Source organism: Nuphar pumila, chromosome 15, assembly GCF_984573655.1.
Source record: "Nuphar pumila chromosome 15, dmNupPumi1.hap1.1, whole genome shotgun sequence".
NCBI lineage: Eukaryota > Viridiplantae > Streptophyta > Magnoliopsida > Nymphaeales > Nymphaeaceae > Nuphar > Nuphar pumila.
Window position 1 is genome coordinate 5045420 of NC_143263.1, and position 26731 is coordinate 5072150.

The 26731-nt window shown below is 39.5% G+C and overlaps 1 protein-coding gene across 2 annotated transcripts; it reads right to left on the reverse strand.

Moving 5' to 3' along the window:
* On the reverse strand, positions 1-26326 carry LOC149814235 (putative leucine-rich repeat receptor-like serine/threonine-protein kinase At3g14840). 2 transcript variants are annotated; one of them, XM_089990297.1, is made up of 24 exons: positions 25959-26326; positions 21943-22117; positions 21405-21476; positions 21109-21177; positions 20665-20736; positions 11237-11308; positions 10857-10928; positions 10323-10394; positions 9881-9952; positions 9567-9638; positions 9418-9489; positions 8363-8434; positions 8178-8240; positions 7559-7621; positions 7422-7460; positions 6807-6856; positions 6325-6695; positions 6052-6247; positions 5503-5655; positions 5027-5145; positions 3173-3383; positions 2681-2918; positions 1981-2131; positions 1-889 (listed from the first exon to the last, which is right to left on the reverse strand). In XM_089990297.1, exons 1-24 carry the CDS (start codon positions 26086-26088, stop codon positions 500-502), a joined length of 3066 nt encoding a protein of 1021 aa, XP_089846423.1. In that variant the 5' UTR covers positions 26089-26326; the 3' UTR covers positions 1-499. The 2 variants fall into 2 exon arrangements, with proteins under 2 accessions (XP_089846423.1, XP_089846424.1); XM_089990298.1 differs by lacking the exon at positions 1-889 and adding an exon at positions 1411-1892.
* Between the last annotated feature and the right edge of the window lie 405 nt (positions 26327-26731).

The following is a 26731-nucleotide window of genomic DNA, read 5'->3' on the forward strand; positions in this document are numbered from 1 at the left end:
TATTGAAATAGATCAACACTTTATTAGGAAAAAGGTTGAAGATAAAGAGATTGAGCCCATGTATGTGCCGACTGAAGAGCAAGTTGCTGACATTCTTACTAAAGGATTGACAAAGGACAGATTTTGGTTTCTGAAGGGCAAGTTGTGCGTGATTCAGGAACATGCACAACTTGAGGGAGGTTGAAAAGAAGTCGTCATTTTGTATTTGCTGGACCCGACCTGTTTTATATATTGGATCGGGTCTAGATCCAATCAATGTATAATGTAAATTAGCATGTTATTAAGGGGTACTTTTGTACCCTAGTGTTTTTGTTCTCAAATTATTAATACAATGAGAGGCGCAGCCACAGGCCTGACACACTTTCTCTGGAATCTCTCTCTCTCTCTCTCTTTCTCTCTCTCTCTCCCCCTGCGATTGATCTGTGCAGAGATCAAGGGCTCTCTTCTTATACTAGATTGCATTGAAAAAAGTTCAATTAATATGGCACATAATACTCTTCTAACTTGTAGACATTGCTGATAAGTAACTGTCTTTCCCTCTACCGGAAACTGACTGTGATGAGTTTGTCCATGGTGAGCGCTCATCACCACTAGGCACACTGGATATCTCAGACTGTGTTATGGTGTCCTGAGAGAGATAATACGACTTCTGGCTGCTTCTCAGAGAAGGCTCACTCATGGTGCCACTCAAAGTAGTACTTTCTTCAACCTTGGTTCTCCCTTCAAGGATAGCTACAATCATAGACATTGTAGGCCTAAGACTTGGAGAAGTGCTGGTACACAAAAGAGCCACAGTGAGGATCCTCAAGGCCTCATCTTTTGAGAAGTCTGACCCTAGGATTGGATCCACCAGTTCCAAGAGTTGCCCCTTCTCTTGTAGAACATAAGCCTGATGAAGGATCATACAGCAGCAGTCAGTATTTCACATCCTTTTCATCCACATGTTGTTAAAACAAAATATTGACAAGATAACTGAATTACTCCTCTTTGTCTACAGACAATTGAAAACAAAACTCTACAATGGAACCAATAACACTTTATTAGAATATCAATACCTTCCTCCAGTTTGGATTAAGAGGACAATCTTATAATGAGACCTGTTCAACTAGGAAGAAGTAACCATTGTACACTAGGTAAATAACTTTTTTTATGACATTTAGGTGGAAAGAGATGTCTTTCTAGGCCTTCTATTCGAGAGTGGATCGGGTAAAAGGATCGGGTAAAATGCTGGTTTGTGAAATTATTGTAAGACACCAAAATAAGACACGATGAGTGCATCCCACTGCACAAGATAAGTATCAACCCTATGCAGCAGTTTTACATAAAAGGTTTTACTTGATCTGCTTTCTTCTGATTTTAGGGTTAAGATACTCTAGTAGGTGGAATGAGCTATGATTATGAACAAGGCTATTTTTGGTTAGAAAAACGTGTTACCTGGTCAACATTTCCATGCATCTTGGTTCAAATAAAAGAGAAAAAGAAAGTGAGGAACAAACAAAAGGTGGATGTGCCCTTCTTCATGAATCAACAGAGCTCAATTAAGTATTGCCCTTTACCTATGCCAATGTGGCCATATATTTGGATTTCAGCATCAAAGATAAAACAAACTTCATCAAACAGGGCAATCACAATTTACAAACTGAACAAAATATATGAAAGAGAAAAAACGTGATGCTTCCATATGCTCGAGAGACTGGTAGGGACACAAGATGAAGCTGCTAGCACATCAAAGGCAATTGAATTATGTAAAAGAATATGCATGATATCGTTCATGATGTGATATCCACATCTAACATGAATCACAGAATTGTCTTGTGGGAGTGACTGAGCTGAAATGAACTTCAAAAAGAACAGCAGCAAGAAGCAAAGATTGCTCTCCTACTGTGCAGAGCCTAAGGGCAATTTCATCAATAGTTTGTTTAATTAGTTTACTTAAGGAGTCATGTCAAATTATGAAAGAACAAGTGGGAACAGATATACCCTATCCAGAAGAAAAGCAAAATCCTCCCCGGGCAAGGCATTTGCATTGCTTTGACCGCTCACAATTTCCAGCACTACAACTCCAAAGCTGTAAACATCTGCCTTTTGTGTTAAGTATCCCCTCGTGGCATACTCAGGAGCCATATATCCTCTGTTGGGATCACAATCATTTTAAACACTCATAAATTGCAAAGAAGAGAGAGAGAGAGGTATCAAATATATATCAAATGCTTCAATTAGAATATTACAGAACAAAACCAACAACCTTACCTAAAAAGCAATTTCATCTTGGTGGTGTTTCAAGCAATTTTATTAAAAATAAAATCACATATTATATAGTATGTACTTGTTGGACGTGCTATATTTTCCACGAAACTACAAGTATGCTACTGTCCATTAAATGTTTTATTGAATGTTTCAAGTAATATTTCATTAAAGACAAATGAAAGGAAAATTTCTGCAACATATTGAGGTTCAAGTACCTCAATTTTTTTTTCAATTTGAAAAGTACAGATCAACATTGATGTACACTTTTTGAAGAAACAAGAAAAGATGTCATTAAGATAAGAACACATTAAGCAACTATTTTCATCGTATAGTTCCTTGAAAGAAGAAACCAAAAAGAAGGCATGATTGAAACCTTGTTGACATTGTATTGTGAGTGAGAAGAGAAGGGAAAAACACTTAAATGGTGACTCACGTAGTCCCAACTATTCGAGTGCTGATGTGTGTATCATCCCCTTCATCAAGCTTTGCTAAACCAAAGTCTGATATTTTAGCATTAAGGTGTTTATCAAGAAGAACATTTGTAGCCTTGATATCTCTGTGAACCATCTTCAGTGTGGATTCTTCATGAAGATAAACTAAGCCTCTCGCTATCCCAATGCAAATCTTGCACCTTTGGCGCCAAGACAGTTTTAAATTGTGCTCAGTTGGACCTATAAATCACAGAATTTCCAAGCATGAGTCTGAGCCCTGTACCAAATCATTTCACAGGACACCTTTGTACCATTGATCTCAAAGATCATTTCAGCATATGTTCATAAATTTGGTCTATGTGGCTTAAGCGGCCACATAACCAAGAGTAGACTATCCGTCTTTAAGATGAAGATAGCTCCCATGGAATGGTACAAGGATGTATCCAGATTTCGTAATTATATAAGCTCCTGTCACATCCATTACAAAATCTTACCAAAGAGAGCTCGTGCAAGGGAGTTATTCTCCATGTATTCGTATATTAGCATCAATTGATTGCCCTCAGTACAACAGCCGAGTAACTTCACGAGATTTGGGTGTTTTAAAGCAGATATCATGCTTAGCTCATTCAAGAATTCTCGATTCCCTTGTGTTGATCTTGATGAAAGCTGTTTAACTGCAATTATCCTGCCATCTGGTAGCGTGCCCTGCTTCCATGAGGATCATAAAACGTTAAAAGAGAAACAAACAAGGAATACTGGTGCTGAAAAGGATCATCCACACACACACACACGTATATATATATACAGGGGCGTAGCTAGGATTCATGTGAGGGGGGGGGCAAACAGGGTGTAGAAAGAAAAAAAAAATTGTGATAGTCGGGGGGTTCGGGGGCAGCGCCCCCGAATTTTTTTTTTTTTGAGATAAAATAAAAAATGGCTACAATTATTAATAAAAATCTATTTCATATGGACAAATCAAACTATTTGCTGCAGTAAGGGCTGGGCTAAAAAATGGATAAAAATCTATTTCATATGGAATCAGGGCAGGGCTAGGACTGGGCTTTAAAAAAAAAAAAAAAAATTTAACTGTTTGGGGAGGCAGGACTGGGCTACAGCCCAGTCCTGCCCCCCCCTAGCTACGCCCCTGTATATATATATATATATATATATATATATATATATATATATATATATATATATATATATATATATATATATATATATATATATATATAAGGAATAGATTTGCTACAATTGTTTATACGTACACCACTTAGAAATCTCATTTTTTACTTTTTTTTAAGTAAATCTGACCCCATAGATTTGATCTAAGCGGTCCGTTCAGCAGGGATTGGCATTTTGGATCATTGGATTCCAAACCCAGAGCAGCGTTTCCAGTGGTTGAAAAATCAATGGCAGGAAATGTATCGATGAAGGCAGGGGCGTAGCTAGGATTCATGGGGTGGGGGGGGGGGGGAAACAGGGGTGTAGCAAAAAAAAAATATTTGGTGTGATAGTCTGGGGTTCGGGGGCAGCGCCCCCCATTTTTTTTTTTGAGATAAAATAAAAAATCGCTACAATTATTGATAAAAATCTATTTCATATGGACAAATCAAACTATTTGCTGCAGTCAGGGCTGGTCTGGGCTAGGACTGGGCTACAAAAATGGATAAAAATCTATTTCATATGGAATCAGGGCTGGGCTAGGCCTGGGCTTTAAATTTTTTTTTTTAACTGGGCCGGGAGGCAGGACTGGGCTACAGCCCAGTTCTGCCCCCCCCCCCCCCCAGCTCCGCCTATGGATGAAGGGTCAATCCCTAATCAAAACAACTTGCATAGTGATACTAGGCCCACTGTACCTACAACCAATTGTAGCAAATATATTCACACACACACACACACACACACACACACACACACACACACACACACACAAATGATTCCGAACATAATGTCACAAAAATTGGAAACATAATATATTAAATGAAATGCACAAATGAATTTTGCTGTTATCGATCTGGGAAAAGGAACAAGCATCAAGTATAGGATTGACTGTGTTGTGGCTTATTTTCTCTCAAAAAACTAAAAGAAGGATTGTCATGGCCCATTAGCCACAGCTCGACCTCCCCTCAGCTAAATGCCATTCATCATACAATGTGGACTGCACAAAACATGCTTTGCAGTTCATTTCTAAAATACTAGTAAATGTTTGTTTTGGTGAGAAAACATCTTACAGGAAAAAATTCAAATTTGCAAAGCAATAGAAAACTTGGAAAATGAATACTTCATGATAAAGCATCCAGTGAATACAAAACACATTATAATCTCATGATGTTAGAATGTTATACCTTGTAAACTGGTCCAAATCCACCTTCTCCAATCTTGTTCACAGGGTCAAAGTTCATAGTGGCTGCTTTTATCTGTTTGGAGCTGAAATAAGCCTTTTCTTGCTTAAGGACTTTAATTTCTGTGAGGAAAAAGAAAAAGCACCGTGAGATTTAACCTTAAAATTTAAATGCTTGAGGAGGAGATTGGGCAATGTTTTTAGGTCAACAAATTGTCAGTAGGACTTGGATGTAATTATTCAGATAAGACTTCGCAGTTTCCATGTAATAGTGATTCAGCAATTGCAGTTGCATAGATCTAGTGTCTTCCAAATTACTGTTGGATAAACTGACTGAAGGACATTTTGAGACTAAAGTTGTTAAAATTTCACAGTCTGCTCATAATGTATATAATGAAAATGTTGAAATTTATTTAATTACTAATCCTCATGAATCTTATCACAACTATTTCAAGAACATTTAACTCAATTGTTTTGCACCTTCATACAGTGGATCTTTGCCTCCATGTCGGACCTTCCACCAAACGATCAGCAAAACTATGAAGATGATAATACAGCTAGAAATGACAATTACACTTATGATTGCAGTGGAGATCTTGCGTCCATGTTTATCATAGTTAATTGGAATGAAATCTGCAAGAAAGCAAAAGATACATGCATTAGAGTATAATATCCCAAGACTGTTTTGGGATTAAAAAGTTGAGACAGTATTTATCCATTTAGATGTTGCAATAGTACTATTCCCCCATAGTTGGTGGCATTTAAATTTAAACAGGCACCTACAAAAGGCGCCCCTTTCTAAAGTAAAGCAGTGGAACTAAGCTCCACTAAGAGTTACATCTCATTTTTGGCAGAAGTAAGATTGAAAATAAATTCAAAGTTAAAACGCGGACTAATGTTTTGCATGAGGTTGAAAGAGGCATTTTTTGAAGCCTTCTCCAAGTAACTATCAAGAAATCTTCCTGCCCATAGAAAAGAACAAATATCTGCCAGTGATAAATTGAAGAGTTTAAAAGTAGCACAACTTACTAGGTTTCACTGAAATAGCTGAGATAAGAGGCCCGTAAACCCCTTTTGATGGAACTACAAGAGTCCCTTTCCCTGCCCAATAGAAATTTATCTCCAGAGTATTTGTTGTCACATTCACATCAAAACTCTTAATGACTTCCCTACCTGGGCCACCAGTTTCACTTTCAATGTTGAAATTCTTCAATACCGGTACATGCTACATGGAGAAAATATCAAGATAATTTAATTTGTACAACAAAGAGGTTTGATTGAAGTGGCAAAACAATTAATCACCTGGATGTATACATCAAAGACACGTTCTCCAAGACTACTAAAAGTTTGGTCATCCGTAAACATTATTTCGGCGAAGTGAAGACTGACACTGTAGTTCCCATTCTGTAGGCATAGGCCATAATATGTCATGGTGATTGATGTAGCACGTGCTGTCATATATAGTGTTGGATCACTCATCAACAGTTTGGTTGTGCTGGTTGGCATGTAACTGGCGCTACCATAATCCATGAACCATCCTGTACTAGTAAAAGCCCAGTTGCCATTTCTACTGTACATGTATAATGAGTCCCCAGTTTGTTCCGTGTCTGCTTCATACTTGTTACCATCAACAGTATATTCATTCCCTCCACAATTTATAAACAAGGAAGAATCTGCCAATAGCATGTCAATAAGTGTAGCTACATTACACAAGGAATTCCATCATCAATATGATTCATGGGACAAAGCTAACATTTTAGATGATCCAAATTGGTAATACTTACATTTTGCTAATCCAGAGCAGGGGAAATCCTTTCTTAAGCATGCAGGAAGTCTATAGGAAAAACCGACACTGTTAGGATTCTTACAATGCTTAATGAAACCACTGTAATGAAAATACAAAAAGAGTACAAGCGGGTGCCTCTCAAAGGCATACAAGAACACAAGTAAAAAATATAGGAATATTATTAAGAGAATGCTTGTGAACATGAGTTACACCGCTTATTTATACACAAAAGAAGCAAAGAAGAGCCATTGGGAAGTGCTCCCAACAGCCAGAAATATAGTTGTTGGGAGCAGTTCCCAACAGCTCTATTCCAAGGGCATTATAAGGACTATAATGCCCTTAAGAAAAAGAATAATATACATTAAAAAGAAACCCTAAAGTGCCTTCTAGGAACATTACTAATTACATAATATGTAATGTCAAAAATACCCCTAATGGGTTTCACTTATTACATAATATATATATATATATATATATATATATATATATATATATATATTAACATTTAACAATCGCTACTTTCAAGCTTTTAACAATAACAGTGGAGTGTTGATTGAACTAAGATGGTCATCACATTGAAACTTCACAACCAAAAGGGAAATTGAGAGCTTACGATTTGTCAGTTGCAGCAGAGAAGCTCGACACAAGGTCCCTGGAGCAGTGAGAGGCAGAATATTGTTACAGAGCCTAATGCAAGCTGAATGATACTTAAAGATGAGGAATCAAACATTAGCAGGTGAGTATTCTTACAAAGTCCCTGGTAAACAAGTTGTCATTGAATTCTCACTTCCAAAAGTGTTCTCTGATAAATCCCTATAGAGAAATAACAGTTCTGTAGTAGTCCCTTGCCATAAAGCAGATTATGATACAAAAGTATGCAGTATGCATGTCACAGTATTTAAGCAAGTCTATAACAACCGTTACTTCAATAGTCTGCACGTGTTTACAAATAATGAGGCAGAGAGTATCGAAAAACTAAATATGTTCAAGTGGAGAAACTGCATGTTACTTGATTTGTACTCTTATTTTTTCACTTTTCTCTTACAAAATATGATGAAATTCACCATTCATGCAGTTACAAGTTCTTTCTTGCGAGTTTTGTATCAGAAAAATACTAAGAGGGTATGATAGAAGAATTTTGTGGGAGTTCTAATTCAACATCGTCAGTTATTGCATATGATATGTAATAACAAGATCATAGAAAAGTTAATTTAATCTAATCCAAGAGCAGTATAAGTTGCATAAAGCACGGAGTAACTCAAAAAAACTGTAAAAAAAAACTATAAATGTGCCCACAAAATCACAATTGTGATTGTTCAAGATGTGGTTTGAAAGGGAATTTAACTCATGAGTGGTTAGCGATACATACACATTTTTAATGTCATTGATCCAGTTAGGTATTGATCCAGTCAGCTTGTTGTTGCTAAGAAACCTACAGAAATAACAATGCATTCGTCGCACACAATAAAAAGAAAGGCAAGAAACCTACATAAATGTTATTGGCAGCACAATGAAAAGAAATGCAAGAAACTGCTTTTATCGTATATAACTCACACCCATTTTAGGCTTGAAAGACCCGAAAAGGATGGCGGAGCTTCTCCTGTCAAGTTGTTGAATGAAAGATCCCTGCAGAGGAATACAACAACCAAAACTTAGCAACTTCAGATTGCGGGAAGGTCATGCTTTACACTCACACTCTGTACTCTTTTAGTCAAAAACAATCTTGAACTATATAGCTCATTTAAACAAGTATCCCATTTTTATCATTTTAGCAATGAGTGTGAAAATATGAATGAGAAATTATCAATATTCCTAAATCTTATTACAGGGAAAATGAGGCTCTATCCGCGGGCTTGTGTCTAGGGATGCCCATCGAACCGGCTCCGGCTCGGCTCGGGCTTGTCCGACTTCGTAAATGAGCCGAGCTTGAACCGGTGTATGAAGCTCAGACGAGCTATCGAGACTGGAAGCAGATCAGGTCATGCTGAACATGAGCCTTTTTGCTCATGCTGACATCATGGCCGTCTGTTTGCATTTTGGATGAATGCCACGTGGTTTTGTTGACTTTTGAACTTTTAAAATGCAAATCGGATGGCCACGATGTCAGCATGAGCTAAAACGATCATGTTCAGCATGACCTGATCTGCTTCCATCGAGACTAGCTTGAATGTCTTGTCGAGCCCGCTCGATAAGGCTTGGTTCATTGCAAACCCTGTATATACAATATCTTTGCAAAAAAATTTACTGCAACGGGTAGGCGTTATTCTTTATTAAGAATGTGTTGGGTTCGAATCTTGCCGTGTGCGCAGAATTTTTAGTATGTATAGAATTTTTTCAGTATTATTAATCAAAATATATGTTTTCCCTTGATGGTAGTTCCCTTGGTCAATGTTAAGGAGGTCGAGTGATCAAATCCCTCTGCAAAATATTTTTTGAATAAATCTTGTTTAAGCTTGCTCGAGCTTTGAAACTAGCCGAGTTCGGACAACACCTTACAAGCCTGGCTCGAGCTTGGACAAAGTGATTTTGAACCGAGCTCAGTTCGAACAGCCCAGGCTCGTGTGCATCCCTACTTGTGTCTAAAAGTCTATGAATTACAAGAAACTTACAGTGTCTGCAGATCTGTCATGCTCCGAATATATGATGGAATTCCACCTGAAATTGAGCAATTTCTCATTACCCTGCAATATTGCATGCATATCGGTGAAAATTCAGCACTGAATTGTTCATGAAACAGGGGAAAAAAGTGGAGACTCACAATACTCTTAATTTTGTCAAATTCTGCAGAAGTGGGAAACTAGAACCAGGTCCTTTTAAGTCACTAATTCTCCTGTAAATCATACAAGAATATAAAAAACAAAATTAACAGGTGATTTGTTGGTTTGGTCGGACTTGGCAATCCGCACAACCGCCATTGGGGTTGACTGCGTCAGCTCTCCAATGGGGTATTATGAGTCGAGATGACATGGGCCCGTGTGCAATACATGGATTTGATTTGATCCATTTTACATCCGAGTTATGTAGCAGTCAAGTGAAGCATATCACAAAAAGTACTGGGGAAGTTGGACTTACAGCTCAACCAAATTTTCCAAGGCAGAAATGCCAGAAGGTAAAGGGCCTTCCATAGATGTACCCATTATCATCCTGAATTGATTTAACAAGGCATGTCAGATAGGCGTATTTGCTCCCAAGTGAAGCACTATACTGTTCCACCAAGAAAAGAGATATAAAAACCAGTCGCCTATATCGGTGATACTGAAAATATTGTCATAATATCGGCATCTTAAACTAAGCCAAAAATATCGGCACTATATATATGAGCCATTGAGAGCCGAGCACCCCTTTATTCGCGCTCAGTTCGGTAACCCCTAGAAGCAGCTCATGACTCAGCTCACCAAGGTTGTTTCACAAGACCAAACAACTTTGACCAATCCGAGCCAAGCCACCCATCTCATTTCTCAGCCTGACACTAATTCTGTAAATCCATACTATAACTTGGAAAATGGGTGCCTACAAGACTTGTAGCTGTTTCCAGTTCTGAATGAAGTCGGGCATCTTCCCAGTGATGTTGCTTCCGCTCATCCGTCTGCACATACGAAAAAGCCTCTCGTGAGATTAGGAATTGCATGCAAATGAGAAAATGAATCTCATTTGCACAACTGACCGAACATGATCACAAAATGAAAATGAGAAACAAAATCACATTTGCAGTGAACCTCATGTGATTTCAAATCACAAGGTGGAATATATGACTTGAAATCATATGACTCCAAATCACATGAGATGCAACCAAACATGACTTTGCAAAAGCACACCCTGGTAAAACAGTGTCCAAATGATGGAATGATATGTAATATAACACCATATCTTCAGTTCCTTGTGGTTCATCCACCTTTGTTTTCCATAAATGATTGTGGATGCCCCCAAACAAATCATGACTGTCCCGTCAATGAACATATATAATCGCCATTGATTTTCAAGATTGGCCATGATGAGGCCAGCTTTTCATGAAAGACAGTTATATGTAAGGTGTTGGTGGCTCACTTACATGTCAGTCAAGTTTGTCAGTTTAGCAAATGTTGGGGGCAACTCTCCTGTAAACTTGTTTGAATTGAGGTCCCTGCAATGAGTAACCGAAGGCATGGCTGAAAAATGCAGTCAATTAAATATAATATTTTGGCAAATGCATGATGAATTAAGCGATGGTAACTAAGGGTATCTTCTTGTTGGTTGTTGCAGCATAAGGACATCTCTTATTTATTCCATCTCTCATATTCAAGATGAATCATGAATAAAATGGGTGTCCACCTTTCATCAACAAGATGACAAGAAATAGCATCACGTTGAGTACTTGAGGATTAGAACTGTAATTTTCTGGAAGAAAATTGCTAAGAATTCAGGCAAGTTTAAAGGAATAATAAGACATACAATTTCCTTAAGCTGGTTAAGTTGCCAAGTTCTGGAGGAAGAGGCCCCTCAAGCCTGTTTGATTCCAAGACCCTGCAATTGCGAGTGCACAAAAAGATCAAGATCTATAATGTTGCCAAAACCAGTAATTCCAATCAAGTATCTTCACATGCTTTGCGTTTGACATGACTACGTGAGTTCTTTGGATCTTCTCATGAAAGGCCAACTTTGGGTATACGGGATATAACCGGCTAAATTGCTAATATTATATCCCATCCCTGTTCCAAAAGTATTCCACTTTTATTCTAAGGCGGTAGGGATGTTAAAAGGGCTTGAAGTGGTTGGGATATATGAATATCATTTAGTCCGAATCGCCGAGACCACAAAGACTGGCGGGCACCAGGTCGGGCAGCCCCTCAGGCCTCAAGAGTCAAGCCATCTGTCCAACCTGAACATTGGACTGGACTTGGGCCTGCTTTTGCATTGGACCCAATAAGAACCAGCCCCATTCTTGGACTGATATTTATTGGTTCGGATCTGCCCCAGCCCCCGAACCATGGAGACAGCCTGATAAGTTGGTGAAAAATCTGGAAGTAAAAAGAACTACAACATTTTATAACTTGTTGAATCAGGTTTCAGCTGGGTTTTGTTTGTTTCGCCCAAAACACTTGATGGGTCAGCATGCACCCAAAAAACTCCCATATCCAAATCTGAGAAAAAAAACTGAATTCAACTAACATCTCGGCAACCAACAGATGCTGTGATTACTGCAGGCAAGTCCTTGACTAAATCGTCGGAGTGCACAGCGAGAAAGTATGCTCTGCTAGGGTTTCACCGTAGGCCGTGCCTCGTGCGTCCCTCCGTTTCCACCTTTGTCGCCGGCCTTGTGCAGGCAGTCCAGCTGCTTCTCGGCACCAGCTGCTGTGCTGGGTGCCGTTCCGTCCTTGGATGACGTCCAGGCCTCCAGCCGACGCTATCCAAGATCTTCATCCTTCTGCACCTCCTCACGTGCAGCCTTCTTCCGTTAGCATCTAGGTTCCGTTCAAGGTGAAGGGCGATGTCAAGATCCTATCGTCGGCTTTGGTTTTGCCCAAGATGAAGGGTGATACCCTCAGCCATAGGATCCCTGTGATTGATCGAGCAATCCATATCTCTGCATCTCTGCTTCAGGCCAGGATCTTATCATTGTTAGGTGCTTCTCAATCTGGGCCTGTTACCGATCAGGAGGTTATCTCCTTGGTGGGTTCTTTCGCCTCGCTGTAGATGATAACCAAGATGAAAATTATTGTTGCGGGCGAAGAGGAGAGATCCTCTCTTGATGTTCGTATGCCTTCCAAGCAAGATCCGACCAAGTTGACGAACACTCTTGCTGAGGTAAGTAACTCGATTCCCTTGCTGCATCATATGGATGGTGTGAATCATATAGTGTTGTCTGTTTGTTCTGATGTTAGCAATTTCGTGCCTATAAATTGGCAGAATGTGGATTCGATTCACAACCCATCCAAGTTGACGAATGCGAGTTGCCGCCTGTGCATGATCCATCCAAGATGACGGATGGTTCGATGCATCAGGAATCTAGTTATGCCTCCTCCATCCAAGATGACGAATGGTTGTAGGGAGGTTGTCCATATTTGTCTTCTTGAATCACCTAAATCTGAACTTGGCAAGGGTATCTCGGATAGCACTTTGACCTTACCTAAGCCTGATCGTTCTTGGGTCTAGATTGTAGGATGCAATTCGATTGATCTGAATCCTCGTTGGCCTAAGCCGACCAAGGAGGATGAGAAATTGGTTTTTCGTATTTCTCAAGGATTATATGATAATCATATGAAATCATATGAATTTTCTTTGGTGTGTAAATTGGATACCTGTCCTATGGAATGGGAATTTTACATTGCTGAGTTGTGCAAGAGATGAAAATTGAATGATAAACCATCTTTTTCTGCCTCTGAAAGCACATTTCTAGTTTGCTTCGGGAACAAGGAGGACATGTCGGTGCTTCAACGTGGGACTTTGCTGGAAGGAAAAACCCTCCTAATAGGACAATGAGATGGTTCGGGGATTCATAAGTTCCACGGGCTGAAGATCCATTCCTATTTGGACTCGTATTTGTAGCCTTCATCTAGCTATGTGGTGTCAGGACATGTTTGCTATGCTAGCTGAAGGGCTGGGTGGTAAGTTTGTTGCGGTCGATGAACGCACGAGTGCTAAGGTGCATCTTTATTTTGCTAGAATCTTAATTGAAGTAACTGTAAATTATGATTTATTAGATTTTGCGCCTATTGTCTTAGGTAGAGAGGGTGGTGTATGTTCTCCCCCGATGATTCACTGAATCCCACGTCTGTGTTCGGGGCTTTGAATGAGCACCATGTATACAAGCACATGGGGCTCGTATTCCCGTGTATGTTGACATAACTTTGCATCGTGTTGTTGCAAAGACTTAAGTATCATTTTTTGCTATTCTTCTCATAAAGTGATGGTTTGAAAAAATGACAAAAATGCCCTTCATTCAAAAAAGAAAAACGAACAGTTTAAAAAAAGGACAAACATGTCCTCCATCCAGAAAGTCGAGGATGATGCTGACTCTTCAAAGTCTTCTTCTTCTTTCTCCGTAAAACACTGTAAAACCCTCTCTCTCTCTCTCTCTTTAGAGAAGAAATCAAGGGAACCAAAGAGTTCTTCCTGAAGAAGGCCATGAACATCAACCTCTCTCACTCTCTCTCCATTCTCTCTATACTTCTGTGTACATCCAACAGACGATCCTACATTGCTCCATCGTCATCTTCTTCTTCTTCCTTCTTCGTAAAACACTGTAAAACCCTCTCTTTCTCTAGAAAAGAAATCAGGGGAGGTAAAGAGTTCCTCCTGGAGAAGGCCATGAACACCAACTCTCTCACTCTCTCTCCCTTCTCTCTCTACTTATGTGCCTGATTTAGAGTTTTTGCCCTTACAGTAGGGGGGTCCGGGGGCTCCCCCTCGGCGCGGATCCCAAGAGGGGCTACCCCTGGCGGGGGGCTCAGGGGGCAGCGCCCTTCGGACCAAATTTTTTTTGGGCCTTCCAACAATGATTTGTAGTATTATCGGGCTTTCCTACAGCAATTTGTAGTATTTTCGGGTCTCCAACGAAACGCTATAGTGATTTGCGGAAGACACTACAAATCGCAAATCGCTATAGCGATTTGTAGATTCTTCTGCAAATCGCTATAGCGATTTGTAGTGTCTTCTGCAAATCGCTATAGCGATTTGTAGTGTTATTCAGTAAGCAAATCGCTGTAAATCGCTACCCGAATTAGGACCAACTTGTCAGGGTCATATCTCCCTAACTGGAGGTCATATTCCAAATCCGTAAAAAGTGGTGTCTTCGTTATTGAGTCTAGTTTATTTCGGTAAATTTTCAGCGATTTCTATTGTCATTTAATTCCACATTTTAACTTCAACGATACATTACAACCACAATCATCAAAAGAAAGATTGCCCAAGCTAAGAGTCTTGAGAGAGTAGAGGAGGGCCTCACCACCCACTGAACAACAAAAAATACAACGACTCAACTTCAAGTGCAGTAAGGACCCAGAGTCGAATAAATTTAGAGGCAACTCATCAGTAAGGACCCACAACAGTCAATGTGCAGGTCAGTCGGTGCTTGATGGAGCAATATAGGATCTTCTGATGGATGTGCACAGAAGCATAAATAAAAGGGAGAGAGAGAGTGAGAGGGTTGATGAGCCCCCGGACCCTCCTCCTGTAAGGGCAAAAGGCCATGAACACGTTGGAAGGAGCCCTCAGACCCCCCTTCTGTAAGGGTAAAAACTCTAAATCAGAATTCATAACTCTTCAAGTTGAATGATGCTACCCACACTGGGAGAAGCTCTCACACCCCCCTTTCTGTAAGGGTAAAAACTCTAAATCAGACTCCACAACTCTTCAAGTTGAATGATGCTACCCACGTTGGGAGGAGCTCCCAGACCCCTCTCCTGTAAGGGTAAAAACTCTGAATCAGGATTTACAACTTATTTAGTTGAATGATGCTACCCACGCTGGGATGAGCCCCCAAACCCTCCTCCTGTAAGGGTAAAAACTCTGAATTAGGCTCCACAACAGTCAATGTGCAGGTCAGTCGGTGCTTGATGGAGCAATGTATGATCTTCTAATGGATGTACATAGAAGCAGAAATAGAAGGGAGAGAGAGGGTTGATGTTCATGGCCTCCTCCAGGGGAGATTTCTTTCTCGGATAATCCTCCAGTGCAGAGACTGGGTCTTAAATAATCATCTTCGGGGCACTTAAGTCTTTACAACCACTCCTTTTTAAGAATCGTCATTTTTTTGCACCAATGGAGGAGAGGGTACTTAAGTCTTTGCAATCGCATCAAACTCCAATGCTAATTAATGCTGACAAACATGGGGATACGAGACGCACATGCTTACATACGTGGTGCTCTTTGGGACCCCCGAACATAAGATGTAGCTAACTGCCCTGTTCGGGGGGGAACATATAACCTGCTTCGTCTTAGGTGAATTATTTTAAGGAGATTTAAAATTTGAGTATGAGACTTCGGCAAAAGTTTGTGGGGGGGGTGTCAATCCCAATCTCATGGGATTGAGCGATGCCCGCGTAAATCTAACCCTGTTTCCAAGAAAGCCTTAGGTGATGGATAGCAACTGGGCCAAAAAAAGAAAATTCAGAAGAATTGAACCCTCAAGGCCCTTGTGAAAGAGTTTGTGAACCACTTTGATATTCTTCAGGACTCGACATTGGAGGCTGACATAGGTGAACAACAATTGCAGGTCGCTTCTATGGAGGCTGACATTGGTGGCCAATCCTCCAAGAAGGATCCTTCAAGCCTATTATTGCTTCCAACCATTTTGAGATTTTATCTGATGGTGTTGAGGAAACAGTAAATCTCTAGCATGATCAGCAGAATTTACAAAGGGATCCAATGGGTGTTGATGATTTGGTGGACGAAGAGCTTATTATTAATTATTATACTGATTTCAAAGGTTGGCGCGAAGAGTGCAAGCCCACCATCCGATGGGGTTAGTCTTGATGCTGTCGGGATTGAAGCTTCAGAGTTTGCTCAAGGTGGTAACATGAATGAATGGGTTGACAAAGTGGACAACACTTCCAAACCTTCGATTAGAGAGGCATCACTTGAGTCTAAGCGTAAGGTGGGACATCCTAAGAAAGGTTTGTCAGGGCAGTCTGCTGGGGTAAGTAACATCACTCTTGGGTCTCGTAAAAGCAGTAGTGGTAAGAATAAAGATAAGTATAGTGAAGATTTTTTCATGAAACATTAGAGGTTTTCCCAAACCCCAGTGGCATAGTGAGCCTCAATCTTTTATCTGGACTTATCATCCTAAGATGTTTTTCATTATTGAACCAATGATTTCCTTTAAGTGTTTTTTATCTTTGAAGTATAAATATGTTGATTTCAATGTTGTTCATGATGTGCTATGTGAGTTTGATAAAATGTATATTATGTGTTTTTGGGACCAGGGTCGTGTGGAGTGCTCAAATTTTTAGATCAATGATGAAGTTGTTAGTTGTTCAGTTATGGATCAAGCATGCAATAAGCATTTCAAGGTTGCAGGAGTATACCTTAGCAACCATGTTGGACATAGATCAATGCAGTTTGGAGCTTCATTGACTATGATGGATCCTGAGTGTGTTGAATGATTCAAAAAAGATGGGAGCTTTCTCCAAATATTTATTGCGCTTTAGAGGTTTATGATTTTATTTCAATAAGAGGCCTTTTTAAAATTGAAGATCCATGGGCAAGATACACTTACACTAATAATAACAAAGGCAGTGATAATGTACAATGTAGGATAGATTGATACTTCGTCAACTATCAGTGATTTGATGATGTTGTTATGGGCAGCTCGTTGAAGGTGTTTTCGAGATCGGTGGTGGACAATTCTTTGCTTGTTAAAATTACTCTGAAATGGTTGTGAGAAATAATATGAATCAACCTTTCAAATTCTTTGAGTGATGGTTGTTAGAGCCAGAATGTTTGAAAATCATTTCAAATTGTTGAAATTCTTTGCAGTTTAGTTGTCCCATGGTTCACATATTGAATAAGCTGCATGATGTGATATCACAGTTACAAGCCTGAAAGAAGGCTAGATTTGGGTACTTCGAAGGTAAAATTCATTCCATGTGGAACCAACTTCTAATCCTGCAACAATTGATGAACAACTCTTTTCCTTCTCATGACCATATTGAAATTGAATTTCAAATGAAGAGAGATTTTGAGAGTGCATTGGTGCATGAGAAATCTCCTTGGAGGCAGAAATCTCGTGTCCTTTGACTTCGAGAGGAAAACAGGAACACTAAATTTTTCATGGCTTCAGTCAAGGAAGAAGGCATCACAACACTATCAATAACTTTCTCATTGATGACTCCCATGTTATAGAACATTCATGTATTGAAAGTAGTGTTTCAAGTTCTTCTAAGACCTACTTACTGAGGTTGACCGGTGTGATGTGTTTCCTTCTTGGGATGAGTCGTGTGTGTCTCAGGAGGAGAATGAGATATTGTTAGCTCTTGTTTTTTATGAGGAGGTGATATCTATAGTTTTTTAAGCAAAAGGTGAAAAAGCCCTAGGACTGGATGAGTTTTCATGTATGTTTTATCAAAAGTGCTAGGACATCGTGGGTAGTGATATTGTTGCATCAATCAAAGATTTTTTTTTAATGACAAAAATTGTGAAAAATATGAACTCCACTTTGATTGCTCTATTCTCAAAAGCACAAGGGGCAGACTAGTCAAAGAATTTTGTACCTATTGTGTTGTGTAACTTTTTGTATAATATTGTTTTCAAGGTAATAGTGAATAGGATAAGACCTATTCTCACAAGAGTGATCTCCAAGGATCAAGGGGCTTTCCTGAAAGGTAAGGATATTAGAGAAAGTATTTTGGTTGCTCATAAATTGTTATATTTCCTTGATAGGATTAAAATTTCTGCTTTATGTCTAAAATTAAACCTTTTAAAGACTTATGATAGAGTTTCTTGAAATGTTTTGAAGAGCTCTCTTGTTTAATTGAGCTTCCACCCAATTTGGATAGAAAGAGTTATGTTTTGTATTTTTATAACATCATTTCAAGTTTTGGTGAACAGAGTTTCAGAGAAAAAAGTTTGGAACTTTCAGGGTTTGAGGCAGGGAGACCCTTTATCCCCATATATGTTTTTAATCATTATAGAGAGACTTTACAAGAGGCTGAAATTAGGTAAATGTCAAAATTACATTGAGGTTGCTAAATCCCTACCTTTCTTAGGACATCACCCACCTTTTCTTTACAGATGATGTGTTGTTTTTCTACGATCCTCCTGGGGACCAAGTGCAAAAGGTTAAAAGCATTTTTTTTGAAATTTGGATATGCGGCAGACATAAAAATAAATAATAAAAAATAAAAAATCAGTTATTGTGTCGTTAAATATGAGTTCAAAAGTGGCTTATCAAGTTTTTCATTTAACAGGGTGGCAACTAAGTTGTTTATCGTTGAAATATTTGGATTTGTCGTTGTGTATGAGCAAGATGAATTCTTCTTTATGTTAGCCTGTGATTGTTAAAATTCAACAAAGGTTAGAAGCATGGAAAGCTAGATTATTGTCTTATGCAAGGAGGTTACTTCTCATTCAAAATACTCTTAAAGTGCCTAAGAAGGTGGTGGTTCAATTAGAAATCATGTTCAAAAACTTCCTTTGAATCGATTCAGATTCCATGAGAAGGTCATATTTTGTGCATAAGAGGTGATATATAAACTGAAAAATGAAGGTGGTGTTTGGCTTTGTAGGATCGAGGAGCTAAATTTATGCGTTCTAAGTATCTCCACAATAGAAGTTTTTAGAGAGCTAATTCGAATGTTAGTTTTGGAGTCTGGAAGAGGATTCTATGAGGTTGGAAGAAGATAGAGCCTCTGATATCCTGTAAGGTTGCAGACAAGATTGCTACTTAGTTTTGGACAAATCCTTGGCAGGATACACCACTAATATCTCCCATAATTAAGGGAGAAAGAGGCAAGATTGATAATTTTAAAAAAAAAATCTATGTCAAAGATAGGTTGGCATTATGTGTAGATCAACATGCTCCTATACCGGGGCTTGAAAGGTCGTGGCCTAATCTGATAGGATTTCAGCTATCTCATGGCATTGATAGAATGTAGTGGAGAGGCTCTATATTTGCAACAAAAATCAGTAGGAAGAATATCTGAAATTTCATTCAAAAGGATGCTTCATCTTATGAGTGGTTCGATTATGTGTGGCTTAAAAGAGTGTCGCTCAGGGCAACATGAGTTGCTTATTTGACTGGTCATGGAAGACTTATCACTCATGATAGATTGAAGGAGTTTGGGGTTGCATTGCCAAATAAATGCACTCTATGTTTCATGTACGAGGAATCACAATCTCATTTGTTGTTTTTATACCATATTGCTCAATTGATTTAAAAATATGTGTGCAGACTTTTTGTGAAGAAGCAAATACCTCATTCTGATTTTATTCGAGAACTCAAATGATGGATGACGTTGTGCTTTCACTCTCTGTGGCTCAAACCTTGTTGGGGCATTACATTTCATATTGTTTGCTGGAATATTTTAAAGTTGAAGAACAAGTCTGATCATGAGGGTGTGTTTTCAAATAGATCTGCAATTGTTGATATGATTTAGGCGTCTTACACCGAACATTTTATCATGATAGAGTGACTGGTTTCTCATATAAAATTGATTTCTTTGTTTGCAACAATTGGATTGATAGTAGACAATTATTGGCTACCGAAATACATTACACATGTGATCAGATTTGTGTTGTGCTCCTATAGAAGCTGGAATCTTCTCTCCTTTGCTGCCAATGACAAAGACATATTTATTTGTTTAGGAGTATGAAGAGAGTTTCAAACTCGAATTTTGTTGAAGGTCAGTGTCTGCATGATTGTCGTCCCTTCAACAAGATACACATGTATGTGTGATTTCAAATAACCAGTGGTGGTGCAAAACCATGAGGGGTGTTATTCAAGGATGCCGATTATGAGGATTTTTTTATAAAGGGCTTTTTGATGACCATGTGTTATGTTCTTTTCTTGCTTCTATCTTGCAATAATTTGCTATGAAAGATAAGCCACCAGATTGGCTACCGGCCCTTTGAGGGTGATCTTTTGTAATTTTTTTATTCTTTAATATAAAATCGAGGTAACCCCAGCATTCTTGTTAAAAAAAAATTACTAACATTCGGCATTGATATATGAACTGAACTAACATCTAGAGAATGATTATGTGAAAAGTATACCAAACAAGGGCAAACAGCTAGTCGGATTGGGTTCAGAAAAGGAGTTTTCCATATGTGTCCAAATCCAACTGGGGCTACGTTGGATTATATAGGGTTCATTTCATGCGAAGATCCTACACAATCCGACCAGTTTACATCCAGCAACCAAAGATTCAAAGATTGATACTTACAGCTCTTGAAGGGTACTGATATTTCCAAGCTCCTTTGGGATCGGTCCGGATACGCGATTCACATAAAGGGTCCTAGGCAACACCAGTTAGCAAGATCAGACAATGAGCAAATAATAACAACGTATTTCCTAGAGTGGTCAAGCATTATGAATGGTGCTTGATCCCATAACACCATTTTTGACCTCATTAATGAATAAGGTGTTGGCTGTCTGATGTCTACCCACAGTTGCCAACCAAGGTGGGACCAAGATTAGTAATAGTAATAGCATGGTCATGGCATGCATGTTCCTCCATGGTAGCATAACTAGTCATACAAGACCAGAAAATAAGTTACACATGATCTATAATTGCAACAAAGTATGTTAACTTCAGATTTATTCAAAGGGTCCCATCCAAAATGATTAACAGTAAATACAGAAGGCACAAGTCATAAATTGAACTTACAAGGTAACCAATGGCAAGGAACCCCAACTAGCCGGAATTGTTCCATTGAGATAGTTACGTGTTAGATCGCTGTCGGGCAAAAACAAATCACTGTTAGTGAGAAGCCTATGATCCTTATACACATCATTGCAACTCTCTGAGATTGTCAATAGATTCAAACTAGCCAAGTCTAAAGTGTGAACTTGTTTCTAACTGATCCAGATCAGTCAGGAAGCATATGCTTCTAGACCCGACACGTGTTAAAGAACTAGCACGATAATGGAATCAACAAATATCAAAATCCAAGAATCGCTTACAGTTTGTTTAGGAAGGGGAGCAAGCTCAGCTCTTCAGGCAGCACTCCTGCTAGATTTTGAGTCTTCAGCATGCTGATTCATACAAGATCAAATAGATAATAAATACAAAGCAGGGGTGAACAAATTGCATATACGTGTGGAGTTCAGTTCTACTCATCTCCTATGTCATCCCATCTTTATATCCCTCCTAAATGCAAGTTGTTTTGATCAAATCTGACCCTATAGATGGATTTAGCATGGTCGATTTAATAAAAAACAGCTCTTGAATTTTAATTTTTTAAGAAAAAATGTTTTTTTTAAATCAAAATTTTGTATCATGTCAACCGTTGATTTTTGAATTGCCAAAAAAAATCCTGCACACAAGTCAGATTTCCTCGATTTTAAAATGATGATCTAGAGAATGATGTAGAGCACATATGTAGATTCCAATTTGATCAAAACAACTTGCATCAATCAAATCCCAATGAGGGATACGAAGATAGAGATGACATAGGGATGAGTGAACTGATTTGAAATGTGTGTGGCGATTGAAGCATACATGCTAACTACGTGGCATACGGTCCCATTAGCGAAAGCGCAATTGCATGAAACGTTGTTGATAAGTGCTGTGTCCGCGCCATGTGTAATCCATCCTCCAGCCCCTGAGCAGGGGTCCACGCTAAAATTCCAATCATTCTTTCCCAACTTGCTTGCAATCGCTTTGAGAGCAGCAACTATTCAAAGCATGAATCATGGTCAGTAAATTAAGTGCGTGAAATATACTACGTAAGATGCATAATTTCTCTTTTGAAGATTATGATGACACGTAAAAAAAAGTTAATGTTGTTAAAAACATTTTAAAATTAATATATAATTTTTCAACTTAAATATTCAAAGCAAGGTATAAGATCAAAACTATAAGAATCGTGAAAGTATTACATGCAGAATATGGGGACACGATTCAAAATTTTATCCTCATTGTGCCGTCTTGTATTTATTGTGCCGTTTCACATAAGTGCCTCGCATCCACTGGCCATGTGATATCTCCATATCACTCTCTCACATAAAAACAGAAAAAAAAAAAAGACTTCATATGCAGCGTCGCTGCACGGTGGGCATCCATCTGGGTGTTTCTCGAGATGGGTGCAGTGTCAATCTTGAGAAATGCCAAAATGGATGTTCAGTAGTAGTGGAGTTAAACATGCAGCACTGCTGCGTAAAAAATGACCTAAAAAAAGCATGTATTTGAATACCTTGGCTTCCGACCCCTCTATTAAATTTGGCATGGAGGCTGATTGCAACAAACCTGAATCTCATTTCTACCCCCAAAATGAAGAGATGAGACTCATATTTTAGGCAAGATATGAGTCCCACTACAGATAAGTGTATCTCTAATCCTCGAATCCCAAGACCAATTTTGAGGTGAGATCAATCAACAAAATGTTAACTAATTGATATTAACTGCACGAAGAAATAAGATTACAAAATAATACATCATGTAAAGTATATATAAAATAAATTTCTTACCACCAACGAGCTTATAAGGAGAGCCAATCAGAGTATCTATTGTTCATCTTCAGCTTGTCGAGCCTATTTTACCAGTTCCAACAAGCTCTTAGCTCAGCTTGTTTCCCTGCCCAGGATCCAGTTCTTTTGCATAAGATCCTAGCCGTTCAGCTGAAGCATTCTATGTCGATCCTAATCGTCCAGCTGAATATGTGGATCAGTCTTAGTTATTGATTGGACGGCTATGATTGTACCTCAAAGGACTGGAACCGTACTCGCCCCAGTTCCAACTTAACCATGATCCCGATAAGCATCACGGTTTCTTTCAAGCTCTGAATTCGCTTATTAGTTTTAAAATTGTGGGCCCTGCCCAGGTTGGAGAGGATATGGGCCCCACTCAATAAAGGAAACCTTTCTGCCCTGCTGGTTTTATGTTACTGGGATTCTGGGAAATATTGCTGCTCCACGAACTATGGGTCCCACAAAGAGGATAAGAGGTGGCCAATCACCGAAGCTAAAACAGTTAACGGTCACGTACTCGTATGATTTTAAAATCCGAACCCAGGACAAAAAGTACTCTCATACGCAAGGGTGGGCTCGGCCAGGCCCGAACCCGTTTAGAGTTCGGCCTGCCCGGTTTTAAGTGTAGCCTGGCCCGGAGATGGCCCAACCTATTTAGAGTTCGGCCTCCCGGATTTTAAGTGTGGCACAGCCTTTTGATGGCCTAACCCATTAACAACGGGACTGGCTTTGACTCAGTTTTTAAGGGGCTCGAGTTTGAACAGCAGTTCATGACCCAGCCAAAGCGAGCCGGACTCGGCCCTACCCAAACTCAATTAATTAGGTAAATAATAAATAATTAATAAGTCCCCATGTACCAAACTAATTATTTTTTTAGTTTTCATAAAATTAATACAACTAATTAGGTAAATAATAATAGTTATCAAATTATTATATAATTAATTTAAAATTATTAAAAGTTAATAAACAGCCCAGGACCAGTAGCCGACGGGTCAACCTGAACCTGAATCTGACCACGTATATAACGGGCTGGGTTTAGGCCCCAGCCTAAATACTTGACCCAAACTCGGCTTATGATAGGCTGCATCCGCTTGGCCCATCGGATTCGTAACAAATGGCACAAAATTTGTGCATTAAGCACCTGATCGCCCTTCATCAGGCTTTGGGGCCCACAACACAACTGACAGGCCCTGTGCCCAAGATAAAGGTGCTTAATGCACAAATATTTGTGCAATCATATTGGACCTGATCTTTTCACTACGGGCATAAACAGGTATGGGCAAAAAAAGGAAAAAACAGAACGCATCGGCAAATTGACAGATAACGTCAACTATGATTAATGTCATCATATACCACCAAATTCTGACCAGCACGCCAAGACCAATCCCGGAAGCAACGTCGGTGTTATTAAATGCCATAGCGAACCCGCAAATACTGACCGTCCATCTGCGGCAATGACGGAAGGCACACAGTCGTTCTCATAGATGCTTTTACGAGGGAGACCTTGCAATAAGGTATCCGTCTCCTTCTCTAACGGGCGAGACCTGAACTGGGTCAGTGGGTTCATATCCAGCTCAGAATTTGGGGGTGCTGGTACGATCCTCATCTGATTCGTACCAGAACGAAGCTTAGGTTCGGATATCAAGAACGGAACCCACTAAAATCCGCGTGATATATATTCTTCATTGAAAACTTCTGGATCATAATCGGAACTTAGTTTGGAGTTTGGACTCAAACAAGGCCATGAGTCCATATACTATTCAGATCTGGTAAATCTGAACGGTTAATAGTCGGACGGCTTGGACATATTGCAGTCCACCCAAACCCTCAAGGAGAGTCATTTACTATTGGGCCAGCCCAGCCCGCTAATAGACCAGGCCGATCGAGCTCTTGACCAAGCCTGAGCCTGAGCCTGAGCCTGACCCATTTACTATCGGGCCAGGTTTTAGCCTGATTTTTAAGGGGCTTGGGTTTGAAGAGAGGCCCATTGGCCGAACGGGACCAATGTGAAGTGGGTCGAGTCCGGTCTGGCCCCAGCAGACCTAAATAAGACGATTCCTACACAAACCAAACCTAACCAACTGTGCATGCAATTAATTAATCTGATTTGGTGCAATTAATTATCTTTCTCTTAAAATTAGTACAATTAATTAGGTAATTAAAAGTGATTAACAAGTTTTCCTATGTGATTTTTAGTTTTTATAAAAAAATATTTTTATTTTATTTTTTGTTTTTTTATAACTCAAGCCCATCCTGCAGTGTGGGCCGACCTGCTAATGGACTGGGGTGGGTTTCGGCCCAGTTACTAACGGGCCTAGGCCTAAAATCCTGGCCCAAACCTGACCCATGGCGGGGGGTAGGCTTGGCCTATTAGGCTGCCCGGCCCGTTGCCTACCTCTATCCGCGAGCGAGCGCAAGGTCTTTTCCGAAATGACAAAATTGTCCTTAAGGGTGAGGCGCAAATTCGTGAAATGACAAAACTACCCTCCGTTTCGGCAGCAGAGCACCTAAAATGACATAAATACCCCTCATCAACGAGAGAACGATTTCCGAGGCGACGACTATGCTCCTCTCTTCCAAAATCCGACCCTCCTGAGTCTGAGATTTCCCTGAAGGATTCATCACTAATCCTATAGTTAATGACGCTCACTAAGCGAGATTAAGAACGTCCACGGGACGATCGGAAAATTCCCCCGGAAATCAAACTGTTTCTCTCATAAACGAGAGAACTATCTCCGACTATCCACGGCTCTTCCAAAAATCCATCCTCTAGAGATTTCCTGGAAGGATTCATGATTAATCCTAGCTAACGACGCTCGCTACACGAGATTAAGAAGTCCAAGGAACGACGGAGAAAATACCCTCGGAATCAAACCATGTCGTAAACCGTTCGCTTAGCATAATCAACGGTACAGGTAATATTTCATCGAAAGCAAATCAGAAATCGCAAAGAAAAACAAGAGGGTGAAAAGAAACTAGATGATAAGCTCCGGACCAAAATCTGAGAAAAATCGGTAGAGAAAAAGGATCGTCGGGTAGAAATCTTACCTTCGCCATCGGGGAGTTTCGCGGCTTCAGATTGGAAGTTTTCCCTGGAATTCGTGGTGACAAGCAAGAGGAGGAGGAGGAAGGAAGCAAAGAAGAGTCTGCGGAAAGAATCGTCGCGGATACTATCCATTTTTCGCTCCCTCACTTTCACCGATTCTCCTTCATACGAACGAGTGATTGGAACAAAAGAAAAAAATTTGATGATTTTATTTTGGCGGAAATTGGTAGGGAAGTGAGCGATTTCTTGACGGAACCGCGGACGAAAAGAACAAACGAATAAACACTAGAACTCACTGAGGAGAAGGGATAAGCCCAAGGAGTTTGTGGGAAGAGTATGGGCAGGACACAAGGTAGACGCTGTCATTCGTAAACGTTGGATAAAAACTTGCAATTTTGTCATTCAACATCTGTAAGGGTAAAACAGTCTTTTAACATAACTTAATTAGGTTTTGACTGAGGTTAATGTTTCAACTTTCAAAGTTAAACCAGGTGGGCCTTTGAAAATTATTTTGTAAATCCCGGCAGGTTGTAAAATCTCTAAAGTTAGACGTGTTTGTAAATAGGTCAAAAGTTAATCATGTATTTGTAATTTTTTTTTTAAATAATCGCATTTAAGCCACCTTGTTTGACTAAACGAAGGTCAACCAAATGGTTTTATGGATAAAGGATCTCTCTAATTAAAAAATAAACCAAGAAAAGTTTCTATCCGTAGCTAATAGGTTGGAAATTGCTCGTTGATTGATTTCAGAGCTTAATCAGGAGTATGTGAGTTC

What these genes read in the sequence shown, in the direction of transcription:
- LOC149814235 (XM_089990297.1), bottom strand. Translation starts at nt 26,088, where the DNA reads ATGGATAGTATCCGCGACGATTCTTTCCGCAGACTCTTCTTTGCTTCC. An exon ending in ATCAGTACCCTTCAAGAGCT is followed by an intron (nt 11,309 to 20,664) that starts GTAAGTATCAAT and finishes TCGCAATTGCAG; the next exon opens with GGTCTTGGAATCAAACAGGC. An exon ending in CAAAGATCCACTGTATGAAG is followed by an intron (nt 5,146 to 5,502) that starts GTGCAAAACAAT and finishes TTTTCCTCACAG; the next exon opens with AAATTAAAGTCCTTAAGCAA.